This window comes from Otolemur garnettii, unplaced genomic scaffold, assembly GCF_000181295.1.
Source record: "Otolemur garnettii isolate 467f Iridium unplaced genomic scaffold, OtoGar3 scaffold00010, whole genome shotgun sequence".
Lineage (NCBI taxonomy): Eukaryota > Metazoa > Chordata > Mammalia > Primates > Galagidae > Otolemur > Otolemur garnettii.
The window spans coordinates 19,190,709-19,203,309 of NW_003852405.1; the positions used below are offsets into that span (position 1 = coordinate 19,190,709).

The following is a 12,601-nucleotide window of genomic DNA, read 5'->3' on the forward strand; positions in this document are numbered from 1 at the left end:
AATGCATAAATAAATAAATAAATAGAATAAATAGAAATAAATAGAATAAAATAAAATAAAATTGTAATTTGCCAACTTTATGATACATCACTTTAAATGGTGTAGTATACATCTCCTAAGAATCAGTACATTTTCCCAAATAAACACTATTTTAGTGTTTATTATGTAATAATAAAGTAATAAAAGCTATTATCACACAAAGGGAAATTATAATAATAACAAATAATGATTCTCTAAAATAATCTGGTAATACTCCCATAATCAAATATCTCTAATTCTCTAAAAATACTCATATAGCTGTTTTATTTATTTATACTTTTGAATCAGGGTCAAACCAAATTTCATGCCTTGTATTTGTATATCTGTTTGGATTCAGTATAGAATTGCTGTCTTCCTTTTAAAATTTATTGTTTATTTTTTAAATCACACTGATTTTTTAAAAAAATCCAGACCCATGTTCATACGTCTCCCAGGATCTGCCTACTTTTATTTCCTCACCATGTGGTCTTGTTTTTCTTTCCTCTATGTTTCCTATTCAGTGAAAGCTAAATTTAGATACTGGCTCAGATTATTTGATTATGATCAATTATAGTCATGATTCTTTTTGATGTTTACATTGTTCCGAATTTGTCCACTAGACTCTTCACTTTGGGCAACCTGTGGCCTTTGACCTCTGGCCTCTCACTTCATAAAGGCTTTCAAAACTCAAGATTGCATCCCCTTCATTGGAAAACGCTATCAGGGAAAAGCAGGATCAGGGCTTCTTAACTCTTCCGGTTCCACTTGCCCTTGGAATGTGGCCTGTAATGTCTTTACTATTAAGCCAGTTTTTCATATTGCTTTTTAAAAGATTGAACTTTTTTTTAATCCAAAAGTTTAAATTGTTTTTCAGCACAAGTCTTTGTCTCTTGGTCTGAATAGATTATTTAGATTAGCCCACCACATTCTCCAAAACCTCAGCTTAACTTTTTTCTGACACCTGTATAGACATATTCCACCCTTTGCCTCATTCTCAAACTCAGTTAGCAGTGAGTTCATGGGGGGCAGTGCCAGTAGCCAGCCATGCCCTATGCTAAGGGTCTTTCCCCTTTGCTCATTCAGGCTTTTATGTAACTTTTTGCAGTTTTTGGGTGGTGTTGGGTTTGAACCCACCACCTCCGGTATATGGAGCCGGTGCCCTACTCCTTTGAGCCACAGGTGCTGCCCTTCTCTAACTTTTTGAATTAGCACAGCCTATATGTTTAGGAGTGATGAAGACCCCTGGAGCAACTCTCAGCCAATAGAAACTATAGACTGTTGGACAAATACTCCTCATTTTTCCTCAAGGAGATGATTTTAAATGCATTCTACATCATCCTTTAGAATATCCATATTGGGATTGATCTCCAAGTTGCCAGTAATGGCAACCAACTCAATAATTCACCCTTTTGGTGTTTTCATTTTTCCCTATCTTATACTTCCTTTCTCTGGCTTCCTGTCATTATTTCCCAAATAAACTTAAATCCAAGTCTCTGTGGGAGAGAGAATACAAATAAAAATACAATATCCCCATAGAAACTTAAAACCTTATTATCTCTCTCATTAGTTCAGTTATCCTACATTATAATAGACATTTACATTAGGCTACATATAGAGGCAAAGTTATCATTGTACATCCTTTGATTTACTTGTGTATATGGACTTCTACTTAATTCTATTTTAATTTTTATAATGTAATTTGTTTTATTATAATTTAAATGTAAATAGCATACAATATTATTAATATGTTAATAAGTACTCATTTTATAATGATTTATATTTAAACAGTAATATGTACAAATAATATCTGGATATCATTTATAATAATACAGAAATAGCAAATAGTTAATAATAAATACAAAACAACATTTGTGCCTAAATATTTGCATTATAATGAATATATTAATATATGTTAAATACTATAATTCAAATGTAACTTAAATAATTTTATTTAGATATAATTTATATTTTATTATAATTCATAATTTATTATGTATTTATATAAGTTCTTTGTAACCATTAATAATTTTCTATAAATTCCGTATTGATATCAATAAATCACTTTTTACGAGGAGATGCAATTGTTCACATATTAGTGAATCAGTTCTGATTTTGAGTTACCACATGATGGCAGTGCCTGCAAACTTTTATCTCTTTTTTTTTTTTTTTTGAGACAGACCCTCAAGCTATCACCCTGGGTAAAGTGCCATGGCTTCACTGCTCACAGCAACCTCCAACTCCTGGGCTCAAACAAGTCTCCTGCCTCCACCTCCCAAGTAGCTGGGACCACAGGCGCCAGCCACAACGCCCGGCTATTTTTTTTGGGGGGGGGTTGCAGCCATTATTGTTATTTGGCGGGCCTGGGCTGGATTCGAACCCGCCACCTTAGGTGTATGTGGCTGGCGTCTTAGCCGCTTGAGCCACAGGTGCCGAGCCCAAACTTTTATCTCTTAGGTGAAGCCTTGTGCTGCACCCAGGGGACTGTGTTGTTCTTAATCTGTACTTGGAGTGGACAGACTATGTCTAGCAAATGCAGGCAGAAATACCCCTGTAAAGTATGCATTTATAACCTTTGCCCTACTCAGGCTAGCTGGAGTCATGAACTGCATCCATGACTCACTCATAGGAGTCTTTTCCTTACAAGCGCTGATTATGCTCCTTTGCTACTTGTTTCTTTTTGGCTTCTGTAGGACCTAGGGGCAGTGCTTTGTTTGGGGGAATTAGACAGTTTTGCAGATGTGTCAATGCATTGCTCAGGATCAAGGGGAGAATGGCATACTTGCTTTATTGTCTGCATTATTTTTTTTTTGTCTCTTTTCCCTTTTAAATAGATTATTTTATTTCTCCATCTCCTTTCTCCTTTGTCTAGAAAGAGCAAATTTAAAATCAGTTATTTTGAAGTTTCCTCAGAAAGTAAAATGTGCACTCCTAATATATCATGAGTTAATAGAAATCGATACTTTATCTTTCTGAAATAAGGTCTGCAAAATACCCTGTTTGCCCCCAGGACTTCTGTGTTAGCATTGCAGGCAGCATATACCTTTCTGCATCCACGGCATAGCAGCAGTCCTTACTTCAATATGGTCAATGACTAGTATGGGGACCTCTTTCTGTGCCTTGTGATTATTGGCCCAAGATATGTGTCAAAAAACCACAACTTATAAAAAAAAACACTTGATAATCTTTTCTAGAGTTAAATTAATAGAACATGAAAAAACTAACTCCAGTGAAATCGAGTCACATTAACTTTCATTTGTTTAGAAAATAATTTAATAATTCTTCCCTTATTAATATTATGGTCATATGACTTACACTTACAGAACATAATATTAAACATAACATTAAAGATATTTTTTCTTGTAACAATTATCTACTATGGAAGCTGGAAGAAAGACGCCAAGTATATTTTGAATAAAAACAACAATAATAAAAATAAATAAGTTAATATTAAAATATAATAAATAATAATAAAATTAATAAAATCTTGATTTAAAGGCAACCCCCCCCCAACATCAAGCCTCAGAGTCTTCATTTTTGGAGTTATATCTTTATAGCCTCATAAATAAGATAAAAACACAATTAAGAGAGAAAGAGGGGGGAAAAGAGAGGCTTCTTTGATCCATTTGGCAAGAAAGGACTCTAGTTTGGCCTGGGTTGGGTGCCAACTCTCTCCCTACATTCATCTCTGTCCTCAGTAAGTCCAGGACTACTATACTTAGCTGAGCTTGGGTTCGGCTTTAGAAATGGCCACATTTAATTTCAGGATAAAAAAAGATATCTCTGATTGTTGCGCATGTTTTTCACTAATGTCATAAATATCAGGTCTAAATATCATTTGTGGAGCTTTAGCTCCCAAGTAGTACGGTAGGTTGCAGAACCTTGTTGTTGCTCAAGGTAGAAAAGGATTGTTTTACATTCTTCTTAGTAAAGTCTCCCAAGACTGGAAAAATAAATATCGAATGTACTCCATACTAATATGAAATCAATATATAAACAATTACATGCACATAAGAATAATAAAACACTAATATAGCCCAATTCAGGGGTAGAGGGAAGGGGGAGGACATTTGGCAGAAGGAGGGAGGGCATGAGGGGGAATCTCACCTAACGTGCACACTGTGAGACTATGTAACAGGCTCCCTGGGTGAGGGGCTCTTCTACAAATGGAACTTTACCCTGGAAGTGAGAACAATGTAACCTAAAAATGGTACTCTCATATTAATTTAAAAAAAAAAATACTCAAAAAAAAAAAAAAAAAGAAAGAAAAAAAAGGGTCGTTTTGAGAAGGCAAGCTCATGCTTTGGTCACAGGGTTACCAGCTGTGATCCTGACTCCAGACCTGGACATGGTCTTTCTTTTTTTAAATTTAATATTGATATGAGGGTACAAATGTTTTGGTTACACCATTTTCAGTTCTAAGTTAAAGTTTAAGTTGTCGTTGAGCCCTTCACCCAGGGGGTGTGGTGAACACCCTCTCATTGTGCACTTCAGGCGAGATCCCACCAGTTGCCTTCCCTCCTCCTCCTCTCCTCTCCTCTCCCCTTTGCTGCACTATACTTGTGATTTCCTTTAATGTGAATGTGTAGTTGTTTATATGTTGGTTTCATATTGGTATTGAGTACATTGGATTCTTGTTCCTCCATTCTTGAGATACTTTACTAAGAAGAATGTGTTTCAACTTCATCCAGATAGATGCAAAATGTGTAAATTCCCCATCTTTCCTTATGGCTGATTAGTACTCCATAGTATCCATACACCACAGTTTGTTAATCCTTTCATGGGTTGATGGATGTTTGGGTTGCTTCCATGTTTTGGCAAGTGTGAATGGATCTGCAGTAAGCATTCTGGTGCAAATGTCCTTGTGGTAAAATATTTTTTGTTCTTCTGGGTAGATCCTAGTAATGGGATTGTGGGATCAAATGGAAGGTTGATTTTTAGTTCTTTCAGAATTCTCCATACTTCTTTTCAAAAAGGTTGTATTAGTTTGCAGTTCACCAGCAGTCCAAAAGTGTTCCCTTCTCTCCATATTACACCAGCATCTGCAGATTCAGGATGTTGAGATACGGGCTAATCTCACTGGAGTTGGGTGATATCTCAGGGTGGTTTTGATTTGCATTTTTCTGATGATTAAAGACAATGAACATTTTTTCATGTGTTTGTTGGCCGTTTGTTATCTTCAAGAGAAGTTTCTGTTCCAGTCTCTTGCCCACTTATAAATGGGGCTATTTCCTCTTTTCTTGGTGATTAATTTGAGTTCTCTGTAGATTCTAGTTATCAGTCCTTTGTCAGATTCATAGCATGAAAATATCTTTTCCCATCCCAAAGACTACCTGTTTGCTCTAGTTGTGATACTCTAAGCTGTGCAGGAGCTTTTTAGCTTGATCATGTCTCACTTATTTATTTTTGGTGTTGCTGAAATTGCCAAGGGGGTCTTCATAAAAATCTTTTCCCAGGCCAATTGTGTCAAGCATTTTCTCTACACTCTCGTCTATGATTTTTATTGTTTTGTGTTAAATTCAAATCTTTTATCCAGCGAGAGTAAATTTCTGTCAGTGTTCAGAGGTGTGGGCCCAGTTAGCATGTGGCTAACCAGTGCCCCCCAGCACCATTTATTAAATAGGGATTCTTTTCCCCAGTGCATGCTTTTGTTTGGTTTATCGAAGATCAGATGGCAATATGTGACTGGGTTCATCTCTAGGTTCTCTATTTTATTCCATACGTCTATGTCTCTATTTTTGTGCCAGTACCATGCTGTTTGGCTCACTATAGAACTCTAGTATAAACTGAAGTCTGGTAAAGTGATGCCTCTAGATTTGTTTTTACTTCTTACAACTTTATTGGCTATTTGTTTTTTTTCTGGTTCCATATGAAACTTGCATGTTCTTCAAAGTATGACATTGGTGCTTTGATGGAGATTGCATTCAATGTGTCTATTGCTTTGGATAGTATCGACATTTTAACAATGTGGATTCTTCCCAGCCACAAGCATGGTATGTTCTTTCATTTGTTAACATCTTTTGCTATTTCTTTTTTCAGGGTTTCATATTTTTATTTATAGAGATCCTTTACATCCCTTGTTAGATATGTTCCCAGGTATTTAATTTACTTTGGAGCTATTGTAAAATGTATTTTGTCTTTGATTTTATTGTTGACTTTTAATGGCATCTATGAAGGCTAGTGGTTTGTGGACATTGATTTTGTATCCTGAGATGCTGCTATGTTCCTTGATCACATCTAAGAGCTTTGTAGTTCAGTCCCTGAGGTTTTCTGGGTATAAAATCATGTCATCTGCAAAGAGTGAGAGTTTGACCTCCTCTGTCCCTTTCTGAATACTCTTGATCTCTTTCTCTTGCCTGATTGAAATGGCTAGGACTTCCAGCACTATGTTCAATAGCAGTGACGATAGTGGGCGACCCTGTCTAGTTCCAGTTCTAAGTGTAAATGCTTTCAGCTTTACTCAATTCAATATGATATTGGCTGTGGGTTTGTTGTAGATGACCTTTATCAGTTCAAGAAGTGTTTTCTTAAGTGTTCTTGTCAGAAACAGATGCTGTATTTTGTCAAAAGCCTTTTCTGTTATCAGTTGAGAGAATCATGTGGTCTGTGTTTTTGATTTACATTTATGAATTTTTTTTTTCTGTTTTTGGCTGGGGCTGGGTTTGAACCCGCTACCTCCGGCATATGGAGCTGGTGCCCTACTCCTTTGAGCCACAGGCGCTGCCCTACATTTATGAATTTATGTATGTTGAACCAATCTTGCGTCCCTGGGATAAAACCCACTTGATCATGATGTATAATGTTTTTTATTGTGTTGCTGTATTCTATTTGCTAGGATACAAATCTTTTAAGGCACAGCAGAAAATTTCCAGGATGGTTCTGTGCTGCACACACACTGTCTCTAACTCTGATAGCTCCTGTTCCCTCTTGACACTAATTTTTTTTTTTTTTTCTGAGACAGAGTCTCACTTTGTTGTCCTTGGTAGAGTGCCATGGTATCACACAGTTCACAGCAACCTCAAACTCTTGGGCTCAAATGATTCTCTTGCCTCAGCCTCCCAAATAGTTGGGACTACAGGCGCCCTCTACAATGCCTGGCTATTTTTAGAGATGAGGTCTCGCTCTGGCTCAGGCTGGTCTTGAACTCATGAGCTCAGGCAATCCACCGCACCTGGCCCTGGCACTCATTCTTTTTATTCAATATAATGGTGATTTGTTTTACTTCTTAATCCATTACTAATATGTAAACTCTATATGTATTTTATCATCTGTGTTATATTTGTTTTTAAAATGCTTTGTAAATACCAGAAGATAGACATCTTGAGTCTAACAGTTATCAACTTATCTTTGTTTCCTTATAACTAAGCAAGGCGTGAATCATTTTTTTAGTAGCCTGCAGACATTTAATTAAGTTATATGTATTTAATTTTAGTGCTCTGTTGAGACTACCATGGTGTATATTATATAGCCTGTGTGTTAAATGAACATCTGGTGTTGGTTATTATTGAACAACTAATTAATCATTGAGCATACTATTTATTTATTTTTTGGACACATTTGTCTCACTTCATACCTTTCAGAAATAAAGGACCTTTGAGAAAAGTATTAGAATCCTTTTGTAGATGAAGGAACTGAGGTCACAAGAAATGTCAATGGCTGGGCATGGTGGCTCACACCTGTAATCCTAGCACTCTGGAAGGCTGAGGCAGGCGGATTGCCTGAGCTCAGGAGTTCAAGACAAGCCTGAGCAAAAATTAGACCACACCTCTAAAAATAACCAGGCATTGTGGCAGTCCCCTGTAGTCTCAGCTACTTGGGAGGTTGAGGCAAGAGGATCACTTGAGCCCAAGAATTTGAGGTTGCTGTGAATCGTGATGCCACAGCACTTTATGGGGCTGGGGGTGGGAGACAAAGTGAGACTTTTCCAAACCTGAGCTTCCTTTCCTTCTATGGAACGCATGCTGTCCTAGATGTGAATATGACCAGGGCAGGGTGGTTTTACATCATCCAGACAGTCAGGCTTTTCCTTTGACACTCTCAATTCTGCCCTTGATGGAGGTGGGGAATCAGGTAAATATTGAAGTTTCCTACCCTCCCTTTCACATTTGATTTGCTTTCTCTTCTCAGAAGAGTAGAGGTCAGGGCGGATCTGTTCCTTTTTTCTCTTTCTAAAACGTTCATGTTGGCAGCAGTGGGGGCCAGGAAGGAGGCAGGTGAGAAGGAACGGGAGCAGCTAAGGCAGAATGGGGAGAAGCAGCTACAGTGGATACAAGCTCAGGAGAGACGCCCTGAGGAAAGTCTAACTCAGTCGAGAGAGAAGGTGGAGAGGGAAAGGGACAAAGAGCTGCGAGATTTGAGAAGGACCCTGAAGCACAAGCGGAAGGTGCGTCTGGCCTCGGTCGGTTGGTCCTGACTGGTCACTGCCGTGGCACTGTCTCATTGTGGAATCGGCAAACGCTAAAGCAAAGTCATAAAGAGAAGTATCACCTCAATTTACTGCATTGGATTTTTAAAGTTTTATATCCTGAAGTCTTTGAATTTTGCCCCACCCTGAAATTCTAGAGAATCCAGATGGCCTTGGCCCCTCTCTGTTCTGGGAGGATAGAAATAACCTCTCCAGGGCTTGAAAAGCTATTTTGGTGTGATTCTAGGATGATCTCAGATCAAACATCCCAAATCAAACAGGCTTTCATGGATTATCCGGTAGAAATTCCAACCAGGTGGATTTATTATGATAGAAGCAGCAACTAGGTTGCTGTACCAAGGTCACTGAGAATTATTAAGAAACCTACTACCACTAAGGATCCTGATTTGAATCAGTGCTGATTTAAAACTAGCAGATATATCCAGACTTGGAAAGGTGAAGTACTGATCCCTTCTAAACCTGCTGCAGGGTTCATCAGGAGAAGCTGGCCTGGCCAAGTCACCACTCAGCGCTGGGGGAACTTGTCCATCTGGAAGGGTTGATATCTGATTTTCTGATCCAGTTTCAGCTGTGCAATACAGTAACCGGTTGTTATTGATGCCCTTTCTGATTCAGTGAGTCCTTTCTGGTTTTGTTCCTAAAATGGTGCTTTTTATTTTGACAGCCCTAGGGAACAGGGAATATGGGAGGATGTGGTAAACTTTGGCCTCAGTGGGTGGAAGCTCCTGTGTTTAATGAACCCACACTTACTGTTGGTGTGCTGGGTGTTGCCATATGGGTCTTGCAGAAAAGCGATGTCACAGAAAATAAACACGCTTATTGAAATTGTGTTTTAAATAAAGGTGACCATCTGCTCACTCAGGCAAAATGGCGAGCTTCTTTATTTGTGGTTGGTTTATATAGGGAATTTTGTACATGCGCACAATACAGCAATGACCTTATTGATCCATTTAAATGTCATGTGACTACCTCGTGATTAGCTTCCGATAATCCACTCAACATGCACCTTTTGACATAACCCTTTCAACATAACCCAACTTAACATAACTTAATGGAGAACATGTTGTTAGCCATTACTTCTTTGTTCTTATCTGATGATGCCTGAGGCTATGGAGGAACAAGGTAGATTGAATACCTGCTCTTGCTGGCCTTGCCGTTTGGAGGCTGTTACTTTGGATCTTTAAACAAGGCATTCAGAAACTTCTTGGGCATACAGGAATTTGTGTGCAAACCTCTGCTCCCATGTAGGCCTTAAGTCAGGGTTTTTTTGCTGGAAACTTTTATAAGGAATTTTCAGGCTGGACTTCTCAAAAGCCTTTCACGAGCCCGAGTTTTATCTGTGCCATTAGATACCTGTATGCATTGGGTAAATTCCTCTTCCTCTTGAGGTCCCCAAGCACATTTCCATTCCCGGACCCATCAGTAAGTGACCTTCATTACTTACCACAGATCAGGAAAGGTTACTGATGGGTATCTGGCCAGTTTTCCAAAGGGCTTTTTATTGGCCTTATAAAGTCAACCTTAATTCCTTAACGCAGTAAATGCTATTCCAGGCAAAGCCTTGGTCATGTTAGGCTCACAACCAACCTGGCCACATGGGATTCTGCCTCAGTTTCTTACAAGTATGCCTGCACAAAGTCTTTTCACTGCTCTCTCTCAAATGGCTTTTTTTGACCAGAGGCATATAGGTGTTTTGCCTATAGGTGGGTTTTGTGATTGGAGGTAAACATAAGGTGATGAAGACTGAGCACCTGAGATCTAGAGGAGCTAGTAAATGGCTAATTTAGATTTCACAATTATATAAAATGTTAAAATGTTCTGATAACAGTAACAATGTGGTGCTATGGCAAGACAGAGAGGAACCTCATCCAGTCTTGGGAGGTCAGGAAATGGGGCAATTTAGTCAGCAGCAGTGGTCTGTTGGCAAATGAGGATAGAAGGTGAGGAGTCAGAGTGGTTTTATAAAGTCTGTGTCCCATGTGCAAAAGCCCATGGCAAGAGAATATGCCAAGTTTGTGAAATTACAGGAAGTCCATTCTAGGTACAAGTAAGTCTTCAGCACTAGACTCCTGAAACGTATTCCTGGAATGCATCCCTAAAATGTTTAGTTGAAGACAACATTTCCTTCTCACTCATTGACTTTTAATTGTGGGGCAGACTCTCTACTTGACATGTCAGGGGGCTCTGTGTCTGAAAATATATTTGGGAATAAACTTTGAAGACCTCATTGAAAGTCCATAATAAAAACAAAATTAAGGTGCATGTCTTATGCTCTTTCTAGTTTCCTGTTCTGATGAGCAGATTTTTCCTGTTGAGCTGATTTATAGTGCACCTAGCAGTAACAATTGCTTTTGTCCTGTCATGAGGACTCTCCCATTTATATTATTTAATTTTAATAATTATATTTATTCCTGTTTGAATATATAATCCATTCATACACAATATTGAAGGCACAGAAGACTATATGATTCAAAGTTATCATCTCATGTCTCACCTCAACTATTCAGGTCCCTTACCCTTGTGACCCTGGACACTAGTGTATTCCAGAGGGAGATAATAATATATGCATATATTCATTATTTCCTATATTCAGAGGCAGTTATTATCCACACTCCCTGCATCACTATTCTTTGGTCTATGACTCATTTTGGAGACTTTCTCATGTTAGCACAAATAGAGCTTCTTGTTTTATTTTAGTAACAGCACAGTATACCTTTTTTGAAAAATATTATTTCCAGTTGGGCAGCACCTGTGGCTCAAAGGAATAGCCCTTCACCTGGGACCATGCTGAGTACCCTAACATTGTGCACCTTAGGTGAGATCCCCCAATTCCCTTCCTATATATAGAGTATTCCTTTGAAAGTGTTTACCTTATCTGTAGCTGCCAGAGGGAGTTAAATATTATTTTCAATCTGCTGGCATTACAATGATCCTGCAACATATGGACTGTTACATTTATGCACTTGTGATAGTTACATATGTTCTTTTCAACTTGAGTAAACAAATATATACACAAATACCTCCATGTGAAATTGCTGAATCGAAGGTATGTGCATTTGCATTTTCCATACATGATTCCAACTGTTCACTTGTTCACTAGCCAGTATGAGATGCCGCCAATTTTCCTAAACTGTTGCCCTCTCAGTGTCCTGTCAAGCTGTTCTTCTTTGCCCACCATAGAGGTGAAACAAGAACCTCCTACTTTTACTTCGTCCATCTTTTGTTAGCAGTAAAATGAAACATTTTTATTCTCATATTTTTGCCTATGTAAACAATGTCATGTTGCTTTCTTCTCAGTGACTTGCAACAGCTAATTATAACTGAGATCATCTCTGGGACTAGCTTATAAATTGCAAATGCTTTCTTCATCCGACCATTAGTCTTTTTGCTTTGCTTACATCTTTCTGTGAATAATTTTGCTATCTTCTAATATGTTCCCCAAGTCTGTAAAGTATTAATTCAATCAAAATGAAGTTTGATTTTTGTGGTTGTCAGGTCTTGATATTCTTTAATAATTGCTTTTGATTTTTAGACTGTCCTTGAAGGAAACCACTATAACACATACATTGAGAAAATGACCAATGATGTGATCCAATTGTAACAAAAGAAACTTTATTTTATAATTTCCTTGCCAGGAATTTGGCCTATTCCACACCTGAGTTGAGAAATTTCATCCCTACACAAACTGGCTTAGCAGCTCAAGGTAGGGCTACAGTCCCCATATTGGCCACAGTACAAAGGGGCTTACAGAACATACACGACTTTATGCTCTGTTCATCTGTTTTTTTAGTTGGTATATTTCTTTATTTAACTCCTGAGATTTCTTTTGAAATCCTTCATTAAGCAGTTGTTCTTGGAGCTGTAAGGAAGAATAACCCACTTTTGAAAATCCCCAATTTGTAAGAGTCAGAGTTTTGTATCTAACAATGTCATTACTTACGTGTGTACCTATTTTGCTAACATCTTATGACTCTTTGATGAGTTTCTTCAAAATTTCCAGAAGATCAGGCATGAGCAGGGGGGAACATCCATGGCTTGTACCTTTGTGACATTCCCTTACTGGAGGGAGGAGTTTTCCTCCCATATAAAGAATGTGCTGGCTCGGCGCCTGTGGCTCAAACGGCTAAGGCGCCAGCCACATACACCTAAGATGGCGGGTTC

The 12,601-nt window shown here is 38.2% G+C and overlaps 1 protein-coding gene across 1 annotated transcript in view; it reads right to left on the bottom strand.

The window, feature by feature from the left end:
- Positions 1–12,073: 12,073 nt before the first annotated feature.
- The window catches only part of LOC100948056 (guanylate-binding protein 4-like), a 22,370-nt gene continuing 21,842 nt past the window's right edge, over positions 12,074–12,601 (bottom strand). Inside the window, exon 12 of the mRNA XM_012801666.2 lies at positions 12,074–12,299. Coding sequence (XP_012657120.2) covers positions 12,204–12,299 — 96 coding nt within the window. The 3' untranslated portion in view covers positions 12,074–12,203. The remainder of the gene's footprint in view (positions 12,300–12,601) is intronic.